The sequence below is a fragment of the Manihot esculenta genome, chromosome 10 (assembly GCF_001659605.2).
Source record: "Manihot esculenta cultivar AM560-2 chromosome 10, M.esculenta_v8, whole genome shotgun sequence".
NCBI lineage: Eukaryota > Viridiplantae > Streptophyta > Magnoliopsida > Malpighiales > Euphorbiaceae > Manihot > Manihot esculenta.
The window spans coordinates 29,970,034-29,997,158 of NC_035170.2; the positions used below are offsets into that span (position 1 = coordinate 29,970,034).

The window sequence follows — 27,125 nt, forward strand, 5'->3', positions numbered from 1 at the left end:
ATGTGTGACATATTATTTATTGATGGATATTATTGAATTAACAACGAGCATCCTCGTTATATGTGCTCTGTGCAAGTTATTATTTTGCAGAAAAATCCTGAATCTTTCAGAAGACCCTGAGACATAGAGAACTCAGAGGTACAAGACCGGGATCCCCAAGATCTCCCGGATAAACAAAAAGACCGGGATCCCCAAGATCTCCCGGGTAAACAAAAAGACCGGGATCCCCAAGATCTCCCGGATAAACAAAAAAACCGGGATCCCCAAGATCTCCCGGGTAAACAAAAAGACCGGAATCCCCAAGATCTCCCGGATAAACAAAAAAACTGGGATCCCCAAGATCTCCCGGATAAACAAAAAGACTGGGATCCCCAAGATCTCCCGGATAAACAAAAAGACCGGGATCCCCAAGATCTCCCGGGTAAACAAAAAGACCGGGATCCCCAAGATCTCCCGGATAAACAAAAAGACCGGGATCCCCAAGATCTCCCGGATAAACAAAAAGACCGGGATCCCAAGATCTCCCGGGTAAACAAAAAGACCGGGATCCCCAAGATCTCCCGGATAAACAAAAAGACCGGGATCCCCAAGATCTCCCGGGTAAACAAAAAGACCGGGATCCCCAAGATCTCCCGGATAAACAAAAAGACCGGGATCCCCAAGATCTCCCGGATAAACAAAAAGACCGGGATCCCCTAAGAACTCCCGGAAAAACAAAAGAAGACCTCAACGAGGTCTTGACAAAAGAAGACCTCACTGAGGTCCCACCAAGAGAAGACCTCAATAAGGTCTTGACAAGAGAAGACCTCAAAAAGGTCTTGACAAAAGAAGACCTCACTGAGGTCCTAGCAAATCCCGGGTAAACAAAAAGACCGGGATCCCCAAGATCTCCCGGATAAACAAAAAGACCGGGATCCCCAAGATCTCCCGGATAAACAAAAAGACCGGGATCCCCTAAGAACTCCCGGAAAAACAAAAGAAGACCTCAACGAGGTCTTGACAAAAGAAGACCTCACTGAGGTCCCACCAAGAGAAGACCTCAATAAGGTCTTGACAAGAGAAGACCTCAAAAAGGTCTTGACAAAAGAAGACCTCACTGAGGTCCTAGCAAAAGAAGACCTCAAATAAGGTCTTGACAAAAGAAGATCTCACTGAGGTCCTAGCAAAGGAAGACCTCAATAAGGTCTTGACAAAAGAAGACCTCACTGAGGTCCTAGCAAAGGAAGACCTCAATAAGGTCTTGACAAAAGAAGACCTCAAAGGAGGCAGAAGACCTCAACGAGGCAGAAGACCTCAAATGAGGCAGAAGACCTCAACGAGGCAGAAGACCTCAAATGAGGCAGAAGACCTCAACGAGGCAGAAGACCTCAACGAGGCAGAAGACCTCAACGAGGCAGAAGACCTCAACGAGGCAGAAGACCTCAAATGAGGCAGAAGACCTCAAATGAGGCAGAAGACCTCAATGAGGTAGAATACCTCACTGAGGCAGAATACCGGCGAAGACCTTAAAAGATCTCCCGGAGCGAAAATGGCCGGAATCCCCAAGATCATCCGGTGCTACAAGCAAAAATAACTCATAAGAACGTAGTTCCGATCTCACATGAAAGATTGGGGCACGGGACCATAAATGAGAAGTTAAAACTCCGATCTCCCAAAGGAACTCGAGTCTTCAGGTAGAGAGACTTGGATCTCACAACAGCCAAAAGTACCAAAGCATCATGCCGATCTCAAGAAAACGAGCGTAGTACTGGTAAACCCAATAGGCAGACCGAATTAAGGCAAGGCGATTATTAAGCAAACTACATACCAAAATACAAAGCCAAACAGAGAATCAGGGGCAATCATAAGAGGCACCGACCTCGGAAATTGACCGCTCACACTAAACCAATTCAGCTGGCCTAGAGAAAGGTCCAGGCAACAAAGAGCCCGCAAAACGCTCGAGAGAAGACAACCCATAAATACTCAGGGGCAAAAAACATACACGAGAGTCCAACGCTCAGACAAAAATAATAAAAAGGCAAGAAAGGGATACTTTCGACAAGAGCAGTTCTCAGACCGCACGGTCATGAATAGAGTTTAAAGATTTATCCCCTCACCAGTCATGGAATAACTGCTGAGGAAATAAAGGGGCAATTGATGATCGCTGGATTTCTTCACCCCGGTATAAAGGCCAGGCCCATGAAAACAGTCCATGATCCGAAGGCTTCAATATTCCCCTCGAGAGCCAGGTCCAGCCCGCTCAGTCACAGGGCCGGACTCCGCCTAGACTCCTCAATCAAACCGGCCCAAACCTCTCGGCCCAGTAATCAGGCCCTCACCCGGCTCAACTTCAGCCCTACCATTCAACCCAGCCCGGAAAGGGGAAAATGACCAAGATGCCCCGCTGGTAGGTCCTTCCGCATGCGTATCAGAGGAGAATCATACGTATCAGAGGATAATTAATGGCCGTTACGCATGGAGCAGGCGCCTGACACATCCGTACATACGGAGCTAGGCGACAGAAGACAGCTAGCATTGTGGCAGAGAGACAGATATATATATCACGGTAGAGGCCACGCAGAGGGGGGCTCTCATCTTCTTCTTCTTTCTCCTTCCTGGACACCATTTTTATTCTTTCTGTAACCCTTGCCTAAATATATTACTCTGAGCCATAAAATCTGACTTGAGCGTCGGAGGACCTCTGCCGGGGCACACCCGGTAGGCCCCTGACCTTTCTTTCTTATTTTACAGGTCCCTTCACAAGGAAGAACATGGAGAGATCCACCAGGGAGCCCAGCAAGAAGGGACCCAGAAGAAAACCAGATCTATCATGGACCAGGAAGAGGAAAATATTTATCAAAAGTCTTAATTATTATTAAGAAAAAAATTAAGAGCATAGATGAGGCGGCATTCAGAGGTTTTGAGATTAGAAGCTTACAATCAGGATCACAGGAAGAGCTCCTTGCTTGATCTTCAAAATGGCTATTAACTGATTCTCATTTGAAACAGCTCTTCAAATGTCTCTTTGATAACCCTAATGAAAGTGGAAGCATTTTCCAATTTTCATCATCCTCAGTGAATCCCACCAAACTCTGCAGAGTTCTTGAGCTCACTTTATACCATTTCACAGCCACAGATATAAATCAATAAAAGAGCTTGGAAGCACAGCTTTCAGTACCTGAAACGAAGCAGCTATGTAAGAGCAGCTGAAATTTCCTGATCATAAATAGCAATAACATGGATGGTCACAAATTGAATAATAGATAATTTGATCAGAACAAAACGAGAAAAAACGAAAAAAAAAAGAAGAGTAAAACACCCAATTTGTTCCTCTGCCATTTAACACCATGTTTAAGACAAAATCAAGTGATAGAATTCAATCCAATCGTACTAAAAAATCCATGAATTCACATGTTCGGATACTGAAATAATAGAATCCAATTAAATATGAGTATTTGAAATAATTGAAAGGTCAACTGAAATGAAAAAAAAAAAAATGCTCACATCTGTATAATGCTGCATTATTTCAGAAAAGTACTACAGGAATATTAGCTGATTGTAGGAGTGCTGCAAAGTCGTCTTTAATTTTCCATCACAACCATAGGGATATAAGAAATGATAGGCCAGTAGTATCCCCCTTTATCTTTTAAGCAACGGTCCAGCAGCAGAGGGCAGGTGACAATTTCTAGGCATTCAAGTGTAGCAGGGAGGCCCTCAGCTGGGAAGGACTGCAGTTTTGGGCACCACCAAATTGCTAATTCTTCTAGAGAGGTGAGCTTTTGGATTCCCATGGATATGGATTTTAGATTCTTCAATCCACCAATGAAGAGGTGGGTAAGAGAAGTGGGAAGCAGAAAGCCGTCGTCATCTGGAAAGGAAATAATATCTCCAGTTGACTCCACATTGAAAATTCTCAAACTTCTAAGAGAGGCGAGTCTGTGGAGTCCCCACTCTAGCATTGGCTGTTTCATATTCAAGCACTCTCCAATATGAAGGGAAGTTAGGTTAGGGGGTAAACAACCTTCTCCTAAGGACTCCATACCTTCACTCTATAGATTGAAGGGAAGTGAGGTTTTGCATCTGATTGGGTAGAGACCTCAAATTTTTGCACCAGGAAATTTGAAATGACACAAGCTTGGGGTTGGGTAATCCCATCTCTGGGAACAACTCTAATTGATGACAGCCCTCTATTTTTAACTTTTGGAGACTCTGAAAGTCTTGCATATGATTGGATAGAGACCTCAATCCTTCACAGTGAGCTATTGTTAAAGAGATAAGAGAAGGGAGAGGCAATTCCTTCCCTGGAAACGACTCTAATTGAGGACACTTGTCTATGCGTAATTCTGTAAGATGAGAAGGCCCACAGTATAGCGAGTTAAAAATTTGTGAAGTCCAGTTGTGAATTCGAAGAGTTTTAAGGGAATATGGAAACTTTCCATTTGAAGAGCATCTGAGGGATTCACATTCAGAGATATACAAATTCTTGAGATGAATTGAGTTGAGAACTTGTTCTTCATGACTTGGGTTTCTCAAATCATCGAAACGTTCATCCGCTTCAGCCCATTCCAAGTGGAGCATTTTTTCGATTCATGCACAATTTAAAAAATAATTATCAGTTCATGTAAAATCCGAAAATATTTTCGGATTCTGTGTGTCAACGGAGCGTGTTCGACAGTCATACTGTCGAACACGCTAGTTCGACACTCATAGTGTCGAACAATGGGGAGTTCGACACCATGAGTGTCGAACTGCCAGTTCATCAGCTTCTTCGGCACCCATGGTGTCGAACAAACTGTTCACTGCTCCCCTGGCCGATCCAGTGGCATGAACAGAAATTTGAAAAATAATTATTATTACCATTTAGTATTTACATAATTAAATTTTAAAAATAAAAAATATTATACTTAAATTTTTAATACATATAATAATTAAAATTATATTTATATATAAAATTATATTTTATAATTTTATTTTTATATATAAAAAAATATCTATATTTAAAAATAAATTTAACTAAAAAAAGAACCTGATGATAATGGAAATGTTGAAAGGTGAAGAAGGAAATCTGTTGAGGAAGGAGCTGGAAAGGGAGAAGAAATTGCTGAAGAAATTTGGAAAAAAAAATACTAAAAAATTTTGAAGAAGAAAATGCTGAGAAGAAAAAATTTGAGAGATAAAATAGAGAATGAGAAGATGAAAGCAGAAAGATGGTGTATGGAAGGAGACTTAAAGTCTCCTCCCCGCGTAGCTGTGCGTGGGTCTCCTTTACCCAGACAGTGGCTTGCATGCATGAACACATGTCATGCATGCAAGGCACCCCTTATGCATAACATGTTTCATGCATGCAGGCACTCCACCCAAAATGACCTGCATGCACAGCGCCCCATTCGACATTCAAAGTGACTTGCATGCACAGTACCACATGAGTCTCCTGAAAAGTGCCTTGCATGCATGACACATGTCATGCATGTAAGGCACCCTTTGCATGCATGAGACATGTCATGCATGCAAGGACATGTCCACATGTCCACTTTATTTATAGGCTGTTCGGCACTTTGGATGTCGAACACACCACATAAGACACGCCACATGGCAATTCGACACCCATGATGTCGAACTCCCCGTTGTTCGACACTATAAGTGTCGAACTAGCGTATTCGACAGTATGACTGTCGAACACGCTCCGTTGACACACAGAATCCGAAAATATTTTCGGATTTTGCATGAACTGATAATTATTTTTTAAATCGTGCATGAATCGAAAAAATGCTCTTCCAAGTGCAACTCAGTGATAACAGGCTTATCCTTCAAATTGACAAAACCAGCATCTCGAATATCTGACACTTCCACATTCTCTAAACTTGTAATATGAAGCTGCCCTCGAAGATCACTAAGTTTCTTTAGCTCTGTGATCCGACCATTGCTTTTCCCCACGACCATTGCATATGTCAAGACAGTGAAGGTTTGGGTCATAATGTCTGTAAGTTGAAGAGTTTATCCACTGATTCAGGCAATCCTTGGATTGGATTATCAGATAGGTTAAGGTAGCGTAAGTGCTTTAAGTCACCAATAGAATTTGGCAACTCCTCAATCTCATAACCAGCTAGAGATAGTGACCTTAAGCATTTTAATTTTGGCACCAACTCATGCACCACCTTACTAGTAATGTGGCATCTAATCCAATCCTTCCGCATGGATAAAAATGTCCGCAAATTCTTCATTCCATAGAAGCTTTGAAATCTTTGAGCAGTGTCTCCAAAATGAGGAATAAATGATGAATGTCGAATCTTTGCAAATGATTTTGTACTCTCCAACTTATCAACCATATGTAAACAATTAGGTCATGCATTATATATTTCGATTTATTATCATTTGATTGTTGAAAAAAAGGATCCTGATAATAAATCATCAAAATATTCATGACCCAAACCTTCACTGTCTTTCATTTTCTTCTGGTCATACAAGAAACCCTCAGCCATCAACAGCAAAACCAATTCATTCCTATCAAACTCGCGATCCTTTGGTAGTATTGCGCAATAAGAGAAACATCGCTTTAAATGAGGTGGAAGATGAAGATAGCTCAACTTCAAGGCTGGAAGGATATTGCTCCTATTGTCTGGTAATTCCCACATCTCACTGCTCAACACTTCCTTCCACAAATCAGGATTTGGTTTACCCTTTAAAAGAGTTCCTTTCTACCTTCGCCTCGAGAAAGTGAGACTCTTTTGATATCAGATAGACGCATGCAGAAAGTGGATCTATGAAGCTCATCAATGTCATCATCTATTAGAGATTTTTTTTTAATCGTACAATGTGATGAATTGATGGTGCTAATCAAACTCAGTTTTAGAGCACCATCTGTACCTTCCTGAAAATTCCATCTCAGAACATAGACTTGAATTAAAAGGAAAATATATTGTTTAACTGTATATTGTTATAATTTGAACAACCGCTTGGATGTTTTGAGGAAATTATGTTAGCAATCAGATGTGTAGAGTTGTTGGAAGTGGCATGCAGCAAAACATGAGAAATGGTTCAACTTATAACTGAACATATATGCACTTGCTTTATAATTTTCAATATGATGGGGAGCTTCTATACGCTTTTTTTTTGTTCTCCCTTTTAAAATATGAAACCATCAGGTTTTGCTGTTACATGCTGAGATTGCTGGCATAACAACACTTCATATCATTCCATGCAGAGCTTTACACCAAGAGGATGTTTCAGCTGTTGCTTTCTGCTTATTCAACAATAAGCATTCAAGACACAGCTCACTTTCTGGGAATGAACGAGGATGATGCTACAAACTGTAAGATTCTATTGCTCCTTTTTGCCATATTTGTTCGAATGAGCATCCAAGATGATACTATTATTTTGAAAATCAAGTAGGAGATACCTTTTTTTATTATCCAGTAATTTCTGGGCTCAGCATGTCATTTTGTTTTAAGGTTGAAGTCTTAGCCAATAACATGCTCACATGTATGTGAGCTCATATATACACCAAAAAAGAGGGAAGGAGATAGGTAGAACTTATGCAAACTAGGCATACAAAGATGAGAAAGCATGCAAGAGAGATCACTGCTAGAAGCAACTGTCTTAACTTGATTTATTTAATATACTTTTCTGCTTATGGTATTAATATATGGGTTAATCTGATTACCTGATGATTTTAAAGTCACCGATGTGGACTTGGCATCTGGCCCTTTCAAGGGACTGATAAAGATGCCCAACCTGACTTACAAGGCTGTAACCACTTAAGATTTCTCTCGTTTTACTGGAATGCAAGCTGTGGGAGTGTGTGGTAATGTTTAGACAAGAGATCAGTCCAGTTTATGAACCCTGAAAGATATTTCATTCAGTTTTTGGCTTTATGCAAGCTTGAGGAACTCTGTTAACAGCACTCATAGCCTTTGTAATGATCAAAGGATGACTATAGAATTGTTTATCTTTCTGAAATTCCAAGTGATTCATTGAACTGAAATGTGGCCAGTGCTTTGGCAGGAAGCTTTTAGATGATGCTAATAAGATAGTATTTGATTTGTTCTAGATGTTGCTAATGAAATTCTGGTTATCTTATGCAGATGTAATGCAGCAAAGTTGGATCGTTGATCCTGCATCTCGGATGCTAACCGTGAAGAAGCAGCAGACTGTGACAGAGCAGAAGCTGGATTCCAGTAAACTACAGCGATTGACAGAATATGTATTCCACCTTGAGCATTAGTTAAAGTTAAAAACTTTTTAAAACTTCTACTGAATACCCCATTTATTATAGTCGCTAGAGTCAATGAGTAAATGCCTTGAACATGTTAAGAACATGGATGTGCAGCCAGGCAAGTATCTTAGAGGTTCAGTTTGTTTCCTTATAGTTGGCTGCTTTTGCTAGACCTGCCATTAACTTTTTATGGCTGGAAATTGATAGAAATCAATCTTCTCTTCTGGAATCACTTTCCTGGGAAGGTAGGTCTCTCAGAAGTTAATACTGGAATGTAAAATTATCGAGTTTTGGTTCCAATTTCAGTTTTCTTTGGACTGCACAATTGGTATTATTGTCTTTATTTTGATATATATCATGGATTATAATAAGTAGAAAATTTGTTAATTTTTTAAAATAATTTTTTTCTCATATCTATATAAAAAAAATTACTTTGCTTTTGATTTTTGTTTATCCAAGAAAATTATAAATGTGATATTGCAAATTTTTACAATTACCTATTTTAAAGACGATTTCAGTATCGTTAAATTAGATTTCGTCCCTACTGATTAGGAAGCATTTTTGCTATTTATGTACTTGAGGCAAATATGTGTGTAATTCCCTTTGACAATTCTCACTTTTCCTAAAATTTCATGTGGTAGAGAATATATAATTAATATGAAAATTACAAAATTTTTATGAATTAAATATAATTTATTATATAATAAATAAAAAATTTTATTAACTATAAATACATGGGGAAATAATTTAACTTTAATTTTAAATTTACTATTGGCAATTCAATTAAGAAGATAATTGAAAATTGCAAGAATTAGTAATTAAATTCAATCATGTCATAATTGACATTATTTATTAAAAATAATTGGAATTAATCAATTCAGAATTTCAATTATAACCTAATATTGCAAATACCTAATTATGAAAATATTGGTTCCAGTTTAGGGTTAAAATTAAAGATTACAGGAAAAATAAAGCTTCATTTTACTACAAAAAATTTAATTACGCCTTATAACAATATTTTTAAAATCATTTTATTTTTTATGATATTAAAAAATAAATAATACTAATTTAATTAACATATTTAAAATAATATATATAATATTAGGCATTAATATATAGTACTACAAAGCTTTGTAATTTCTGCAAATTACTGGCTTTTTATAATAATAGTTATTTTGTTGTGTTTCTTGTCGAATAAATCTTTAATTTTTTTTAAAAAAATTTCATAATATAAGGACATTAAATCAACTGCTGGATATCTCAATAATATAATTAATTTGACAATATACTTAATTTTGTTGTAGATCGATCAGGAATTTTATAATATACTTAATACGAAAAAGCTAATATAAAATTTTTTAATTTATTCTTCGTAAAAAGTAAAACGAAACGACTCCGTTTATTTTATATATATAAAAAAAAATTATATATATATACTTTTAAAAATTTTATGTATTTATGACGTTCCATAGAATCGATTAATAAAAAAGTATTTCTCTAAATTAATTTTATAAAATGACTTGTTTAAATAATTTTCTTATCTCCAATTTATTAATATATTTTTTTATATGACGAATGGATAATAAAAATAATTTTTTTTTATAAAAAATATTTTTTTTTCATATGAATTATTTAAAAAACACCTAGAATATTATATACCAAAACTGAAAGACGCTATTAAATTAGTTCGAAATGATTTATTTTGATATAATTTATTTCGTAAGAAAAAAATTTAAATAAATTTTTATAAAATTATGTATGAATTTAATTTTTTTAAAAAATAATTTTTTAAATTAAATAATTTTTATTTAAAAAATTATTAAAAAAGAAATTAACTAAATTTAAATTTTTACAAAATTCTTCCTACCAAGTAAAGAGTTAGAGAGTCATTGAATGATTTGATATACAGAATGAGTACAATATGGCTGTTTCACATCTGATTGATATAGTAATTTTTAATATCTAAGGTAAATTCTTCTCTCAAAGAAAAACACTTAGAAAGTCTCATTTGATCAACTTCAGCTGTTTTAATACTTATTCATAGTACAATATTTTTGAAAAATTAGTGTTTTATTTATTTATCTTTATGATTTTTTTTAATTGAGAAAATTTATCAAAATTAAATTATAGTGAGAAGGAACCGATAAATAAGGTCAGTGTATAGATTTAAAAATAGTAATAAAATTTACATAAAAATTAAAAAAATCTCTTTGTATGTGTGTTGAATCTACTCTTTGCAGGATAGTAAAAGAAATTAAAGCCAATGATTTTTCTTATAATATAAAATAATTAATTTTTATAATATTATTACACGTGAATAAACTTAAAATTCCTAATAAAAGTACGTAGTTTACCTCCACGTAAATATTCCACCAACCCATCTCTCCTCTGCATGCATGCATATAAACACCAAGTGACCAATGGTGACGCATATATATGTTTGCGTCACCAAACATTGACCACTTGGTGTCCACGCTAGAGCTTGCCAAGTTCATACATGCCACCGAGCTTTCATTTACATTCACATACTCATTATCTCTGCTACTCACGGCGGCAGAGTCACAGCTTCTCACGTTGTCGTTGCCGCCATTCTCTCATTCCATTTCCACCACCTTTTCACCATAAATCAGCGACGATTATAGTGAACACCTTTGAAATGCTCGAGCCCAGTGCTATCAAGGCAATTTCAGATGGACTCTGCTCTGCACACCACACCTCTGGTTTACTGTGCATGCGTGGAGGCCATTGATAGGGACGAAGAATACTATAGATAGTGCAACAGATCAATGCTTAATCTGGCTCGAGTTTCAATCGAGTCAAATTTCAACCAACTTGTGTTTATGGATGTTTTCGGTTAGTTAAACCAGTTAAATTATTTGAATTCAAATCTTATGTTAGTAATATTTGAATTTATTTTAAATTTAATAAAAAATTAATTTAAATTATTTAAATTTATTTTAAATTTAATTATTATTATTTGAATAAAAATTAAATTTATATAATTTTATATATTTAATTAATAATTTATATAAAAAATATTTTTTATTAATAATTTTTATTTAAAAATTTTAATATTTTTAATAAATATTGAAATTTTAATTTTTAAATAAAAATATATAAAATAATTATAAATATTATTATAAAATATATTTTTATATTAAATTAATTATTTATATAAACCAATTTCGATACATAGTATGCTATAAATAAAATTTATATCCGTAATAAATATTATTTTTTAAATTTCAATTCATTTTAAATTTAATTATAATTATTTAAATTTTAATTTTTAAATAAAAATATATAAAAAATTATAAATATTATTATAAAATATATTTTAATTTTAATTTAAACCCCTTTCTTCACTTTTTTCTAATATTTTTTTAATACTGAAAAGCTAATTTTTTTTAAATTTTATTCAGATTTACAAAGAAATCCTTTCATTTTTAGAAAAAAGGGAAAAACTAGAGTAATACCAAAAAATCTAGCCTTTATGTTTTATATGTTTAGAGTTATATTTTTGGAAAATTTTAAATTCTTGTAATTAATTGAAATAGATATTTTCCAAAAAATTTTGTAATTAATTGAGATAGGTTGAAAGGGGTGATGAACTAAGAAGAACATCTTCACGTGATCTAAGGTGGATCCAGGTTGTTCTCCCAATTTTAGGGAGACCACACGTCTACTGTCTTCCTTTGTTAGAATATATTTTATTCCATTTAAATAGAAAAAAAATTAATTTAAAATTTTAATTTAACTTTTAAAAAAATTCAATTCAGAATTTGATTTTAAATTGAAAATTAAGAGAAACTGAGATTGAGCTTTGTTGTCAAATTGAAAATTTAACCCTTTATTTTTTCCTCAAGGTCTTTCATCCTTTTTTGAAGAAAGATTAATTAATTCTATTGCATGATGAAAAAAAATGAATACGGTCTAGACATGGCTTCCTGCTTTCTCAATTCAGTAGAAATTATTATGAAGACCTTTGAATTTTAAGAGACAATAGCTCTCTACGGCAATGTCAGACAGGCTCTAGGCACCCAATAGCACTGCGCCACCTGTTAACTCTATTGGCCCATTAATGGTGACCAAAGACCAAACAGATTGTGATACAGAATGTTTAACCTGGCTTGATTCGGTGCCGAGTCAAAGTGTTATCTTTCTGTGCATGCTTTGAAAACTGGGGCTATTCTCAAAGGGTTAAAAAATTCTTACGAGAAGATATGGGCTCCCCCCAAGTAGCAGTATTGAATCATATCTCGGTGAGTGGGTCCAATGGTAGCGTGGCCACTGTACGCACAGAGCAAATGATCAACAGGGTGGTAATTGTAGAAGAAATGAAAATTGCTTTGCCAATTTAGAGCAAACTCACATGCTCGCAATTACTGTTGGCTTTTGTGTTAACACCCAAAATTAAATTACAATTTCATACGCCAATAAGGTCCCACATTTTTGGTAAAAAACCTATCATCGTTGAATTTTAGTAGGTATTTCATTTCCATCCCTGAAATTCAATTTCAATCGTATAAATTTCTAACTTTAATTTTTAATTGATAAAAATAATAATTTTATAGTAATCCCAAAATTTAGTAGCTATTTGTAACCCTTTATTATTATTATTATTATTATTGTAATCCTAATTTCCTTGGAAAAACAAAAAGTATAAGAGCAAAATTCCAAAGATTAGCAACAGTGGACTGAAACTGAAGGATAAAAGCAATTGCCGTTTGCCAGAGTCTGTCATGTCTCCCTTCCACGTGTCTCTTTTTCAGTAAATTTAAGTTGCGGCCCTCAACGGAAACAGACTCGTCGTAGGATCACTAGAACAGAAAAAATTATAAAAATTATTGGGTTAAAGTATAAGATGTTCATAATGATTCAATTAATAAATAAAAGTGAAGCATTTATATAAAAATAATTATTTTTTTTAGAAAAAAAAAAACTCTCATAACTAAAAAAATTCACTAATTTAATACTAGGAAAGCACACACAAAAAAATAATTTGAATTATAAAATTTCTCTAAAAATTAATCATGCAATTAGATCTATCAGAACCCATCATCATCCACCTGCAAATTTTCTCCATCTCCTTTCAGCCAGCCCGTCAAGGGACTACGTCAGTGTTCCATCTCCCACCTCTATCCATAACTTATCCACAACCTGGTTTACACAAAGCATCGTTTCCTTTCATCGAAGGAGCAGATGGAGAGCCCAGCTATGGATGATGCGGTGGTTATGTTTCCGTCACCGGCCATAGGCCACTTCATATCTATGGTAGAGCTTGGCAAGCTCATTCTTACCTTCCAACCTTCTCTTTCCATTCACACACTCATTGTCTCCGCCCCTTACAGTGCAGGCTCCACTGCCTCCTATGTTGCTGATGTCGCTGCCACCACTCCCTCAGTCTCCTTCCACCGTCTTCCCACCATTACCCTCCCTTCCTCCACCAACACACACTATGAAACTCTCATCTTTGAAGTCCTCCGTCTCAGCAATCCTCATGTCCACCAAGCCCTTCTCTCCATCTCCAAAACCCACAAAATTAAAGCCTTCATTATGGATTTCTTCTACTTTTTTTCTCTATCCATTGCCTCTCAACTTAACATCCCCGGCTATTTCTTCTTCACTTCTGGTGCTGGGTCTCTTGCTGCTTCCATGTATTTTCCGACCCTTCATCAGACCACCACCAAAAGTTTCAAAGACATGAACACCTTTCTTAATTTGCCGGGTCTCCCACCAATATCTTCCTCCAATTTTTCCTCGGCAGTAAGTGATCGCAACAATAAAGCCTACGAATATTTTCTAGACATGGCCTACTGCTTTCCAAAATCAGCAGGAGTTATAGTGAACACCTTTGCAGTGCTGGAAGCCAGAGCTCTTAAGGCAATGTCAGATGGACTCTGCATACCGGATAGTACAACACCACCTGTTTATTGTACTGGCCCACTCGTTGTGACCAACAATCAAACAGATGGTGACACCGAGTGTTTAAACTGGCTTGAGTCGCAACTGAGTCAAAGTGTTATCTTTCTGTGTTTTGGAAGCTTGGGGCTGTTCTCAATGGAACAACTGAGAGAAATAGCTAGTGGGTTGGAGAGAAGTGGCCAAAGATTCTTGTGGGTAGTGCGTAATCCACCATCTGATAGCCAAAGTTTAGACATCTCAGCTCTGCCAGAACCAGATTTGAACTCATTGCTTCCTGATGGTTTTTTGGATCGCACCAAGGAGAAGGGATTGGTGGTGAAATCATGGGCTCCCCAGGTGGCAGTATTGAATCATAAGTAGGTAGGCGGGTTTGTGACTCACTGTGGATGGAACTCGGTGCTTGAAGCAGTGAGTGCTGGAGTTCCGATGGTGGCTTGGCCTCTATACGCAGAGCAAAAGTTCAATAGGTTGATGTTGGTTGAAGAAATGAAAATTGCTTTGCCCATGAAGGAAGACGAGAAGGGGTTTGTAACTGGGTTGGAGGTGGAGAAGCGAGTTAATGAGTTGATGCAGTCGGATTCAGGTAAGTCGGTTAGGGAGCGAACCATTGCTGTGAAAAACTCAGCAAAGGCAGCACTGAGTGAGGGTGGATCTTCGCGTGTTGCAATGTCTAGACTCGTCGAGTCATGGAAGCATTAACGAGTTGAGTCTGGTCGGACATCAACCATGAAATGTCCTAGTAGAACTAGGGATGGCAACGGATCGGGTATTTTCGGATACCCGATCTGACCGAATCCTAATAGTACGGATTTGAGTAGTTATCATTGAGTTTAAGACGAATTTGAGTTTTAAAAATAATATCCGTTGCGGGTTCGGATCGAATTTGGGTTTTATGTACAGAATACCCACCACCCGAACCCGTTTATATAAATAATTAATTTAATATAAAAAATATATTTTACAATAATATTTATAAATTTTTTTATATATTTTTATTTAAAAATTTAAATTTAAATATTTTTTAAAAATATTAGATTTTTTAAATGAAAATTATTAATGAAAAATATTTTTTATATAAATTATTAATTAAAATATATAAAATTAAACGGGTTCGAATTTTATTCGGTTAATAATAATCGGATTTGATACGGATTTGGATAGTTTAAATTAATTTTTAATCAGATTCAGAACGGATTCGAATATTACTAATATAAATCGGATTCGAATTCGGGTAGTTTAATTTTCGCAGATACCCTACCCGTTTACATCCCTAAGTAGAACTATCAATAAAGATTATCGTGAGAATTATAGAATATTATAATGCATGTCATAGCCACTCTTTCCTATTGGAGCAAACATGCACCCATTATTTATTCTTGAAGCTTAAACCCTTAAATAAAATTAAATATTTTTAACAATATAATTTATAAAATTATATTAAAATTATATAAAATATAAAACATATTATTAAAACTGTATAAATTATAAATATTTTTATTTTATCAATATTATTAAGATTACATGCGAGATTTCAAATCAAATTAAAAATTTATATTAAAATTGAAAAAAAATCCATATTATAAAAATTGGACCATTTCAAACTTGAATTTATTTAATTTTTAATTCTAATTCTTCATAAATAGAATTCCGAAACTGTATTAAATACGTACTGAAAATTAATTTTATATATATTAATAATTTTTATAATTTAACCATTTTTAAAAGTTTTTGCTCCATTAAAAAATTTCCTGATCATGTATAGCAATAACATGGATGGTCACAAATTGAATAACGGATAAGTTGATCAGAACAAAATGAAAAAAAAAAAAAAAAAATCCATGAATTCACATGTTCGGATTCTGAAATAATAGAATCCAATTAAATATCAGTCTTTGAAATAATTGAAATGTCAACTGAAATTGAAAAAAAGATGCTCACATCTGTATAATGCTGCATTATTTCAGAATAAGTACTACAGGAATATTTACCTGATTGTTGGACTGCTGCAAAGTCATCTTTAATTTTCTATATAAACATAGGGGATATCAGAAATGATGGGCCAGTAGTCTCCACCTTTATCTTTTAAGCAACGGTCCCGCAGCAGAGGGCAGCCGTCAATTGCTAGGAATTCAAGTGTAGCAGGAAGGCCCTCAGCTGGGAAGGACTGCAGTTTTGGGCACCCCGAAATTGATAATTTTTCAAGAGAGGTGAGCTTTTGGATACCCCTGGATATGGATTTTAGATTCTCGAATCCAGTAATGCATAGGTAGGTAAGAGAAGTGGGAAGCAGAAAGCCGTCGTCATCTGGAAAGGAAATAAAATCTCCAGTTGACTCCACGTTCGGAGCCAAAATTCTAAGAGAGGCGAGTCTGTGGAGTCCCCACTCTGGCATTGGCTGTTTCAGATTCAAGCACTCCCAAATATGAAGGGCAGTTAGGTATGGGGGTAAATAACCTTCTCCTAAGGATTCTATACCTTCACAATTTGATATACATATGGATTGAAGGGAAGTAAGGTTTTGCATCTGATTGGGTAGAGACCTCAAATTTTTGCACCAGGAAATTTCAAATGACACAAGCTTGGGGTTGGGCAATCCAATCTCTGGGAACAACTCTAATCGAAGACAGCCAAATATTTCCAACTTTTGGAGACTCTGGAAGTTTTGCATATGATTGGATAGAGACCTCAATCCTTCACAGTCAGCTATTCTTAAAGAAATAAGAGAAGGGAGAGGCAATTCCTTCCCTGGAAATGACTCTAATTGAGGACACGTCACTATGTGTAATTCTGTAAGATGAGAAAGCCCACAGTATAGCGAGTTTAAAAATTGTGGCGTCCAGTTGTGAATTCGAAGAGTCTTAAGGGAATATGGAAACTTTCCATTTGAAGAGCATCTGAGGGATTCACATACAGATATATACAATTTCTCGAGATGAGACGTCTCGCCACTGTAATTACTAGAACACACAATTCCTTCCGGCATAGACTCCAATGATTCACAGCTCGTAATACGAAGACGTATCATGTTGTGCGGCAAACCCCCTGTTGGGAAGGAGACTAAACTTCTACATCGCCTTATAGTCAAATATTTGAGAGATTTGAGGTCTTTCAGTCCACTTGGCAACTCCTTCAGATTTGGACACTCATATATCTTCAAATCTTCAAGATTGCAAGGCAAAAGCCCTGGCTCTCCATCTACCAACGACACAAGCTCATCACATAACGCGATTTCCAAATACTTTAGACTAGTAAGACAGGTGGCATTAGTCACACTCCTGAGAATTGCCTCTTGACATCTTGCAAAATGAAGTCTTGTAAGTGATGGGAGAACTTTTGGTAATTCAACCAAAAGCGGGCAATCATCGATAACAAGATATTCCAGGGAAGGAAGGAAGTTGGGCAGTTCTCCAACCAACTTGGGACACTTATATAGTTGAAGATCATGCAGCTTAGGAAATTTTGGCACAGAATCTTCACCCAGACCTTTAGACCAAGCCCACAGCTCCCACTCACCCATACTTCTAATCTCTAGTTCTTCCAAACAAGAAAAACATGAATCATCCTCATAAAACTCAACACCCACTTCTTTCACTCCACTCATATCTCCTATGCTCAACTTTTTTAATGACTTTAATCGTCCAAGTGGTGGCAATGATGTCATTTGGCGACAGTTCCATAGCTCCACCTGCACCATGCCAGAGAATGAAGGCTCACCCAGCCATGATGGGAATTTCCTACCACCAAATGATGTAATTGATAGCCTTGACAGACTTTGATGCGGCTGAATTGAGTCGAGAACTTGTTCTTCATGACATGAGTTTCTCAAATCATCAAAACGTTCATCCGCTTCAGCCCATTCCAAGTGCAACTCAGTGATACCATGCTTATCCTTCAAATTGACAAAACCCGCATCTCGAATATCTGCTACTTCCACATTCTCTAAACTTGTAATATGAAGCTGCCCTCGAAGATCACAAAGTTTCTTTAGTTCTGTGATCCGACCATTGCTTTTCCCCACGATAAATTTGGTCAACACGCAGAGACTAGTCAAATTACCAATATGTGGTGGCATCTCTTTCAATTTCCTTGTGCCAATAATGTCAAGATGCTGCAAGTTGAGTAAATTGCATATGCCTTTAGGTAACTTAATAAGCTCATCACAATCACGCAACTTTAATGTCTGTAAGTTGAGGAGTTTATCCACTGATTCAGGTAATCCTTGGATTGGATTATCAGATAGGTTAAGGTAGCGTAAGTGCTTTAAGTCACCAATAGAATTTGGCAACTCCTCAATCTTATAACCAGCTAGGGATAGTGACCTTAAGCATTTTAATTTTGGCACCAATTCATGCACCACCTTACTAGTTAAGTAGCATCTCCCCACAGAACGACTCCAGGATAACAATGTCCGCAAGTTCTTCATTTCACAGAAGCTTTGAAATCTTTGAAAAGTGTTCATAACATGAGGAATAAATGAAGAATGTCTAATCTTTGCAAATGATTTTGCATTCTCCAACTTACCAACCATATGCAAACATATTTCCCTGCTAACAAAGCAAGCTAAATCAACAATTAGGTCATGCATTATATATTTCGATTTATTATCATTTGATTGTTGAAAAAACGATCTTGATAATAAATCATCAAAATATTTATGACCCAAACCTTCACTGTCTTTCATTTTCTTCTGGTCATACAAGAAACCCTCAGCCATCCACAGCAAAACCAATTCATTCCTATCAAACTCGCGATCCTTTGGTAGTATTGCGCAATAAGAGAAACATCGCTTCAAATGAGGTGGAAGATGAAGATAGCTCACTCTCAAGGCTGGAAGGATATTGCTCTTGTCGTCTGGTAACTCCCATATCTCATTCCTCAACACTTCCTTCCACAAATCAGGATTCGGTTTACCCCTTAAGATGCCTCCAAGAGCTTTTGCTGCCAAAGGTAATCCTCCACATCTTTTGACAATCTCCCCACCCATTTGTTGCAGCTCCAAGTGCGCGTCAAAATTATTTGCGCCCAAAGCATGCTGGGCAAACACAGACATGCATTCATTGTGCGACAGCTTCTTAAGAGCATATGCTTGAGTCGTACCCATCATTAATGAAACATCCTGACTTCGAGTCGTGACGATAACTCTGCTTTGAGGAGCCCCTGCTTCAAAAGGACCCCAAAACAGAGTCCATTCCTCATAGTTCTGGGTCCACACGTCATCTAGGACAACTAAAAACTTATTTCCAGACAACTTTTGCTTCAATTTTACCTGAAGCACATTTAAATCTTTATCATCGCCACCATCACCCAGTTGAAGAAGAAATGTTTTTGTGACCCTGGAAACATCAAAATCTTCACCAACAGACACCCAGGCTTTTAAATCAAACTCCAACATGGGATCATTGTAGACTAGCTGAGCTAGAGTTGTCTTGCCAAGGCCTCCCATCCCAACTATGGAGATCACAGATACCTGGGCATCACTTGTCTCAGCATTCAACAATTTCAACATCGCCTTCTTATCTTCCTCCCTACCATAAACCTTTGCTTCATTAACCAAAGAGGTTGCAGGCGGTCTTTCTGTCACATGGCTCACCCTCCTCGTAGTATATTCTGCTAAACGGAGTTCATCTTTCTGCTTTATGATCTCATCTAATCTTGCACTAGTTTCCTCTATTTTAGCAACCATCTCAACATTGAACTTAATAGTATTTAGATTTAGATTTCCCCCACGAAGCATAACAGAGATAAACTCGTGGACCTTATGCTTCTTCTCCGGATGAACAGGTTCCTCTTCCAACTTGCGTTGCTGAACCTCCGTGGCAAGTTCATCAATGATATCCTCCAGGTCGTAAGCCAAGTCTCTGAGATCGCATAACCAGATCTCCACCAATCGATTTGCCGTCTGCTTCTCCTCCGCATCTTCAAGCACCGCATAAATTCTCTTGAGAATCTTTTCCCACTTCATGAGTTGAGCCAAGACTTGACCTTGGCCTACGTATTTCTTCAAGTCAATGGAGTTCAACCTGTCGAGAAGCCCCTGAAACCAACCAGAGAGGATAGAGCCAGCAGCAGCTACCGCAAAATCCATAGCAAAGAATGAGTTGTAAGAGAAGAAAGAAGCTACGAACTCTCAAGATTGAAAGAAAGAGTTTACAAACAACAGTTTTAACTTTTGTGAATGATCTGAGAAACTAGGAGGCGAAAATGGGAGGTCAAGTGATGGGGAAGTAGTTAATCAAGGAGCCATCACCTACCCATTAAAATAATTTATTTTTTAAATTATTTTCTAAAGTTATATTATTAATAATTATAAAATTAATTATGTTTTTTATTATGTTATTATTTATTAATGAATTAACAAAATAAAAAAAAAAGTTAATGAAAGACTTCTTTTAATTAAAAGAAATTAGTGCAAGAGGTCCTTTCACTGCCATTACATAATGTTTTCTTAGAGATAAGGAGAGAAAAATGGTACAATAATTGGGTTATGGTGGGTCCCACCACCTTATCCTCTTGCAGAAGTTCTTGACTTTATTTTCAAATAAATAAATTATATTTTATTTTAATGTCTGAATATATTATTTTTGCATTATTTATTAAATTAATATTATGTATAAATGATGTTGAGGAAGCCATGGCATAGTAGCCCTACTACTCACTTTTCGAGACACATGATACCTACTCTATATAGGTATATTAAATTTTAAAATAATTTATAATTTAATTTCTTTTTATTATTATTATTATTAATTCATTTTAAAAATTTATTAAAATATTTTTAACTATTATTTTCATTAACGAAATAATTTTCTCATCTGTTTATACCCTTAAAAATATAAAAAAATTAAATTACCTTTTCTTCTCTCCTCCTCATTTTTTCTTCTCCTCTCCTTTTTCTTCGATTTTTCCTGTCCTCTTTCTCTTTTCTCCTTCTATTCTTCCTCTCATTTTCCTTTACTTTTTCTTCAATTTTTCTTTTTCTTTTTTTCTTTTAAAAAAATATATTTTTTCATCATTATCATCATCTTAAAAAACAGCTACTTATTAAAAAATTAAAAAAACATTTTTTTAACATCATCTTAATAAAACAAATATTAATAAAATTTTATTAAATAAAAATAAATATAACATCAAATAGAGAATAATTATATTAAATAAATTTTTTAATTTAAATATGAATAATTAAAATAGTATTACGTTAAATCAATTTAATAAAAGAATCAATTTTAAAATTTAATAAAAATTTATAATCATTCAAAATTAAATTTCTTCATAAGATAATTTGATAAAAATATTTTTTAAATACTTGTCTAAACACTAATATAAAATAATTTGATAAAAATACTTCTCATTTTTTCTCATCTCTCAAGTTTAAATCATTAAAGTTTTTTTAAATAAAAATACGATATAAAATTCGAATAAAATTTTAAAATTGACGCGATTTCAAAAATACATAATAACTAGTAAATTTCTATTAAATATTATTTTCTGAAACAATTGAATCAATAAAATTTAAAAAAAAAATCAACCATAAAATAAATTTATAATTCTTTCATATTAATAAAAGGTTTTTCTTAATTTTTATCTATTAATTGAAAAGCAATCATTAAAATATAAAAAATTATAATAAAATTTTATATAAAAATTAAAAATTTTTATTTCTATAAAAAATAAAATGTCCGACCTAACTGGAAACCAAATCCTCCCATCCAAATCCTCCCATGGAATAACAGTTTAAAATGTAATAACAGCCACTTCTGGAAAGTGTGTGTCTTTAGTCCTCCTGAGTAATCTAAGGCTTGCTTGTCTTCAACAGTCTCTGGTAAGAGGATCGTATGTCTTTTGATCATCTTCCTCAGCTGTTGGCATTTTGACGTAGCCTACGGCGCTGTTGCGATCTTTGTGTTGGGTTTTTGTTATGGGTCAAGTACCCATTTTCTCTTTGGGCTGGTTGCTTGAATCGGTTTCTTTCTTTTTGGGCATGGGTTCTGTTTTCAGATTATTCGGAGCGTTTTTATTCAATGAATTGAATTCCTTTTCCTCTAGTTAAAAAAAAAAAAAAAAAAAAAGGTTAATGGAGAAAGAAGCCCAGTAAGTAGGTACCACACCCAACTCCATTGATTTTTATTTTTTTAATAATTAGAGCTGATTTAGTTTAACCGTAAATATATCTGCTCATAATTGATAATTGTTACTGATAATTGATTGCTATTTACTATTGAAATATTTAAAATATTTAATAAATTAGTATAATGGTTGTTTATATATATATATATATATATATATATATATATATATATATATATATATATATATATATATATATATATATATATATATAATTTATTTAATATTAAAATATATGTAAAATTAATAATTTATTATAAAATAAATTATATTTTAATTTTTAAATTTTAATATATTTAACGAATTAATTTTTATATTTTTAAAATTAAATATTTATATTCTTCTATAATTAATTCATTTAAATTAGAGGTCTCTCCATTCATTTTTACCATTAAAAATATGTAAATATTTTTAGTACCTTTTTAAATGTATAAATTATATTTAATAAATTAATCTTTAGTATTTTTAGAATTATATACTTATATCACTTTATAATTAGTTCGTCTTTATCTATTATAATTTAATTTTTTTATCCTTTATTTTTTTATTTAAAAAAATACTTAAATCTCCATTAATTATTGTTTATAATATCTTATTTAATTAATTTTTAATTTTTTATTATTTAATTTTTATTTATTAAAATATTTAAATATTTTTTTAAAAAATACATATTATTTCAGCTATTTTTAAGTGGTATAAGTATTGTCTATAATATTTTATTTAATTAATTTTTAATTTTTTTGTTATTTAATTTTTATTCATAAAATATTCTAATATTTTTAAAAAAATATTTATTATTTCAACTATTTTTAAGTGTTATAAATATTGTCTATAATATCTTATTTAATTAATTATCTATAATATTTTATTTAATTAATTCCCATTAATTATTGTTTATAATATCTTATTTAATTAATTTTTAATTCTTTTTATCATTTAATTTTTATTTATTATTTAATTTTAATTTAAAAATAAAATACATTAATAAATTTACAGAAGCTTTTATAAAATTTTCAAAATGACTTTTTATTTTTTATTAAAAAAATATTTTTTTAATTACATTTATTTTTAATATAATATCTATACTTATAGTTTTAAGCGTTTGATTATACTATTAAAGAACAGAAGAAACTTAATAGTAGATCTATAAACAATAATGATATGATTTTTATAATAAATATAATAAAATTTATTATAATAAAATATTTAAAAAATAAAAAATTAATAAATATAAAACTTATTATAATTTTTTAAAATTAATGATAAATAAAAAGTTAAAATTATAATTTTTTACATCAAGGTAAAAATTCAGAAAAATTAATTTAAAAATTTTGGATTAAATTATATTAGTTTTAAAATTTTGAATTAAATTAAAAATTAAAAATTTAAATTTTTTATTAATATTATTTATTTACGTAATATATAAATATAATAAAATATTAAGAGACTTTCTGTAACGATCCAAAAATCGGACCGCTATTGGCGCTAAGATTCAGATCGACTTAAGGCCGTCGAGACCCGTAGCAAGTCTACTATACTCTCTATGTACCTGTAAAATCTCATACATGATCATATATTTTCTGTAAAAATTAAAAACTTTGCTATATACCAAGACTCAACCTGTGCATGCACTATCTCTGTACTCAGTACTCTGTGCACAGACCCCTTACTAGAATTCTCATCAAATACTCTAATTAGGTCTACACAATATATTAAGCCTGATTTTTCATTTACATCAATAAAACATTTACATAAAACAGACCATGTATACTAAAGGGATTACAAACCATATGAGCCAAGCACAATACTATACAATACTCTGTACATTATAATACATTTTTAATATTATATGTCCACACTATGTTATTACATAACTCTTTACTCCTTCTATTCTTTACTGAACTTCCCTTGACTTCTGACCCTGCAAAACTGGGGTTAAGGGAGAGGGATGAGCTACTATAGCCCAGTGAGTAGAACAGTAAAAACATGTTAATAAACATGCTCTCATGAAATGCATCACACCACAGACAATTCACATCATCTTAGGTGAACATGTCCCCAATTAGTCTCGACCTCCTAAACTCGTGCCAGGGCGTAGAATGGGCACCTGGTCTTTCTGTACACATCATCTGTAACTTACCATATACCGTGCCAGGGCGTAGAATGGGCACCTGGTCTTACTCAGGGACTAATGGATCATCCACCATCACCCACACCAACAATATAAAATGCAATGCAACATATTCGTGAATCCTAATGCAATTAACCTATTGCATAATCATGATGTATGAAATATGCTAAAAGCATTTCATTTCTCAATTAAAAAGCTTGAGTTTAGTTCCACTCACCTCTGGCTATCTCTGAACTGCCCTAAAACAGTGCTCACTGCTGATCTCTTCGGTTTCTCTGATCCGTTCCTACACAGATGGACTCAAATGAGGGACCAAACTAGCTCAAAGACATCTCTATAAAACTCCCCAAAACCCCTCTAAACCATCCTAAAACTAGTACACAAAGCATGCAAAAAAGGGCTGGACAGAGCACTTTCCGAAAGTTCTTCATTTCACGGAAGCTTTGAAATCTTTGAAAAGTGTTCATAAAATGAGGAATAAATGAAGAATGTCTAATCTTTGCAAATGATTTTGCATTCTCCAACTTACCAACCATATGCAAACATATTTCTCTGCTAACAAAGCAAGCTAAATCAACAATTAGGTCATGCATTATATATTTCGATTTATTATCATTTGATTGTTGAAAAAACGATCTTGATAATAAATCATCAAAATAATTTTGACCCAAACCTTCACTATCCTTCATTTTCTTCTGGTCATACAAGAAACCCTCAGCCATCCACAGCAAAACCAATTCATTCCTATCAAACTCGAGATCCTTTGGTAGTATTGCGCAATAAGAGAAACATCGCTTTAAATGAGGTGGAAGATGAAGATAGCTCAACTTCAAGGCTGGAAGGATATTGCTCCTATTGTCTGGTAATTCCCACATCTCACTGCTCAACACTTCCTTCCACAAATCAGGATTTGGTTTACCCTTTAAGATGCCTCCAAGAGCTTTTGCTGCCAAAGGTAATCCTCCACATCTTTTGACAATCTCCTCACCCATTTGTTTCAGCTCCAAGTGCGAGTCAAAATTATTTGCTCCCAAAGCATGCTGGGCAAACACAGACATGCATTCATTGTGTGACAGCTTCTTAAGAGCATATGCTTGAGTCGTACCCATCATTAATGAAACATTCTGACTTCGAGTCGTGACGATAACTCTGCTTTGAGGAGCCCCTGCTTCAAAAGGACCCCAAAACAGAGTCCATTCCTCATGGTTCTGGGTCCAAACATCATCTAGGACAACTAAAAACTTATTTCCAGACAACTTTTGCTTCAATTTTACCTGAAGCACATTTAAATCTTTATCATCACCACCATCACCCAGTTGAAGAAGAAATGTTTTTGTGACCCTGGAAACATCAAAATCTTCACCAACAGACACCCAGGCTTTTAAATCAAACTCCAACATGGGATCATTGTACACTAGCTGAGCTAGAGTTGTCTTGCCAAGGCCTCCCATCCCAACTATGGAGATCACAGATACCTGGGCATCACTTGCCTCAGCATTCAACAATTTCAACATCGCCTTCTTATCTTCCTCCCTACCATAAACCTTTGCTTCATTAACCAAAGAGGTTGCGGGTGGTCTTTCTGTCACATGGCTCACCCTCCTCGTAGTATATTCTGCTAAACGGAGTTCATCTTTCTGCTTTATGATATCATCTAATCTAGCACTAGTTTCCTCTATTTTGGCAACCATCTCAACATTGAACTTAATAGTATTTAGATTTAGATTTCCCCCACCACACATAACACAGAAAAACTCTTGGACCTTATTCTTCGGATGAACAGGTTCCTCTTCCAACTTGCGTTGCTGAACCTCCGTGGCAAGTTCATCAATGATATCCTCCAGGTCGTAAGCCAAGACTCTGAGATCGCATAACCAGATCTCCACCAATCGATTTTCCGTCTGCTTCTCCTCTGCATCCTCAAGCACCGCATAAATTCTTTTGAGAATCTTTTCCCACTTCATGAGTTGAGCCAAGACTTGACCTTGGCCTACGTATTTCATCAAGTCAATGGAGTTCAACCTGTCGAGAAGCCCCTGAAAGCAAACAGAAAGGATAGAGCCAGCAGCAGCTACCGCAAATTCCATAGCAAAGAATGAGTGAGTTGTAAGAGAAGAAAGAAGCTACGAACTCTCAAGATGGAAAGAAAGAGTTTGCATACACAGTTTTAACTTTTGTGAATGATCTGAGAAACTAGGAAGCCAAAGTGGGAGGCCAAATGATGGGGAAGAAGTTCACCTACCCTTAAAGAGTTTGCCACACACACTCTTATTTCACTAGAGATTGCGAGATTATTGACTCATACAAAAAATGTGATGCTTATCTATATTTCTTGCAGTATAAAAAGAAAATTATTGCAGAGATAAAAGTATGCTATCTCTAGTACTACTTAAACTCTAAGTAGTTCATTACATTTTTTTTATTCTTCAAGATACTGACTTGAGCGTCGAAGTGACTGCCGTGAGCACCCACCACTGCCTCACGCTTTTTTTCTTGCAGATTCCAATCAATCACAACATAGTTCTATCCCAGCCACGTCATTAATCAAATTTTTGCAATATCACTTGCTTCTGTTGCTAGAAACACATTGGGTTCTGTCTGATCATTTGGGTTTACTTCAAGCTCTTGTTCTCTCTTTTTCTATAAAACATGAGCTTTTCTTCCTTATTTTTGGAAATAATCGGAATTGTGCATGTCGTTACTGGAGGACCTGATAAGGGTAAAGGGAAAAATAAGCGGGTAGTAGAGAATGTC

General features: G+C 34.5%; 3 protein-coding genes across 3 annotated transcripts in view; 1 reads left to right on the forward strand and 2 right to left on the reverse strand.

Moving 5' to 3' along the window:
* LOC110624687 (putative disease resistance RPP13-like protein 1) overlaps window positions 1-20,376 on the reverse strand; it is a 91,390-nt gene extending 71,014 nt beyond the window's left edge. Inside the window, exon 1 of the mRNA XM_043960803.1 lies at window positions 16,105-20,376. Coding sequence (XP_043816738.1) covers window positions 16,134-20,201 — 4,068 coding nt within the window. The 5' untranslated portion in view covers window positions 20,202-20,376 and the 3' untranslated portion in view covers window positions 16,105-16,133. The remainder of the gene's footprint in view (window positions 1-16,104) is intronic.
* On the reverse strand, window positions 6,348-26,491 carry LOC122724846 (putative disease resistance RPP13-like protein 1). The gene is made up of 2 exons (XM_043960737.1): window positions 25,291-26,491; window positions 6,348-6,655 (listed from the first exon to the last, which is right to left on the reverse strand). The coding sequence occupies exons 1-2, from the start codon at window positions 26,456-26,458 to the stop codon at window positions 6,348-6,350; spliced, it is 1,476 nt and encodes a 491-aa protein (XP_043816672.1). The 5' UTR covers window positions 26,459-26,491.
* Window positions 13,394-14,852, forward strand: LOC110607602 (UDP-glycosyltransferase 88A1). Its single transcript, XM_021746746.2, is given in 1 exon segment — window positions 13,394-14,852. A coding segment is annotated over 1 exon segment (1,422 nt). The 3' UTR covers window positions 14,816-14,852.
* Window positions 26,492-27,125: the final 634 nt, after the last annotated feature.

Coding starts and splice junctions, on each gene's coding strand:
- LOC122724846 (XM_043960737.1), bottom strand. CDS start 26,458: ATGGAATTTGCGGTAGCTGCTGCTGGCTCTATCCTTTCTGTTTGCTTT. Junction 6,656..25,290: donor TCTTGGAGGCATCTTAAAGG/GTAAACCAAATC, acceptor CTCTTTTAAAGG/GTAAACCAAATCCTGATTTG.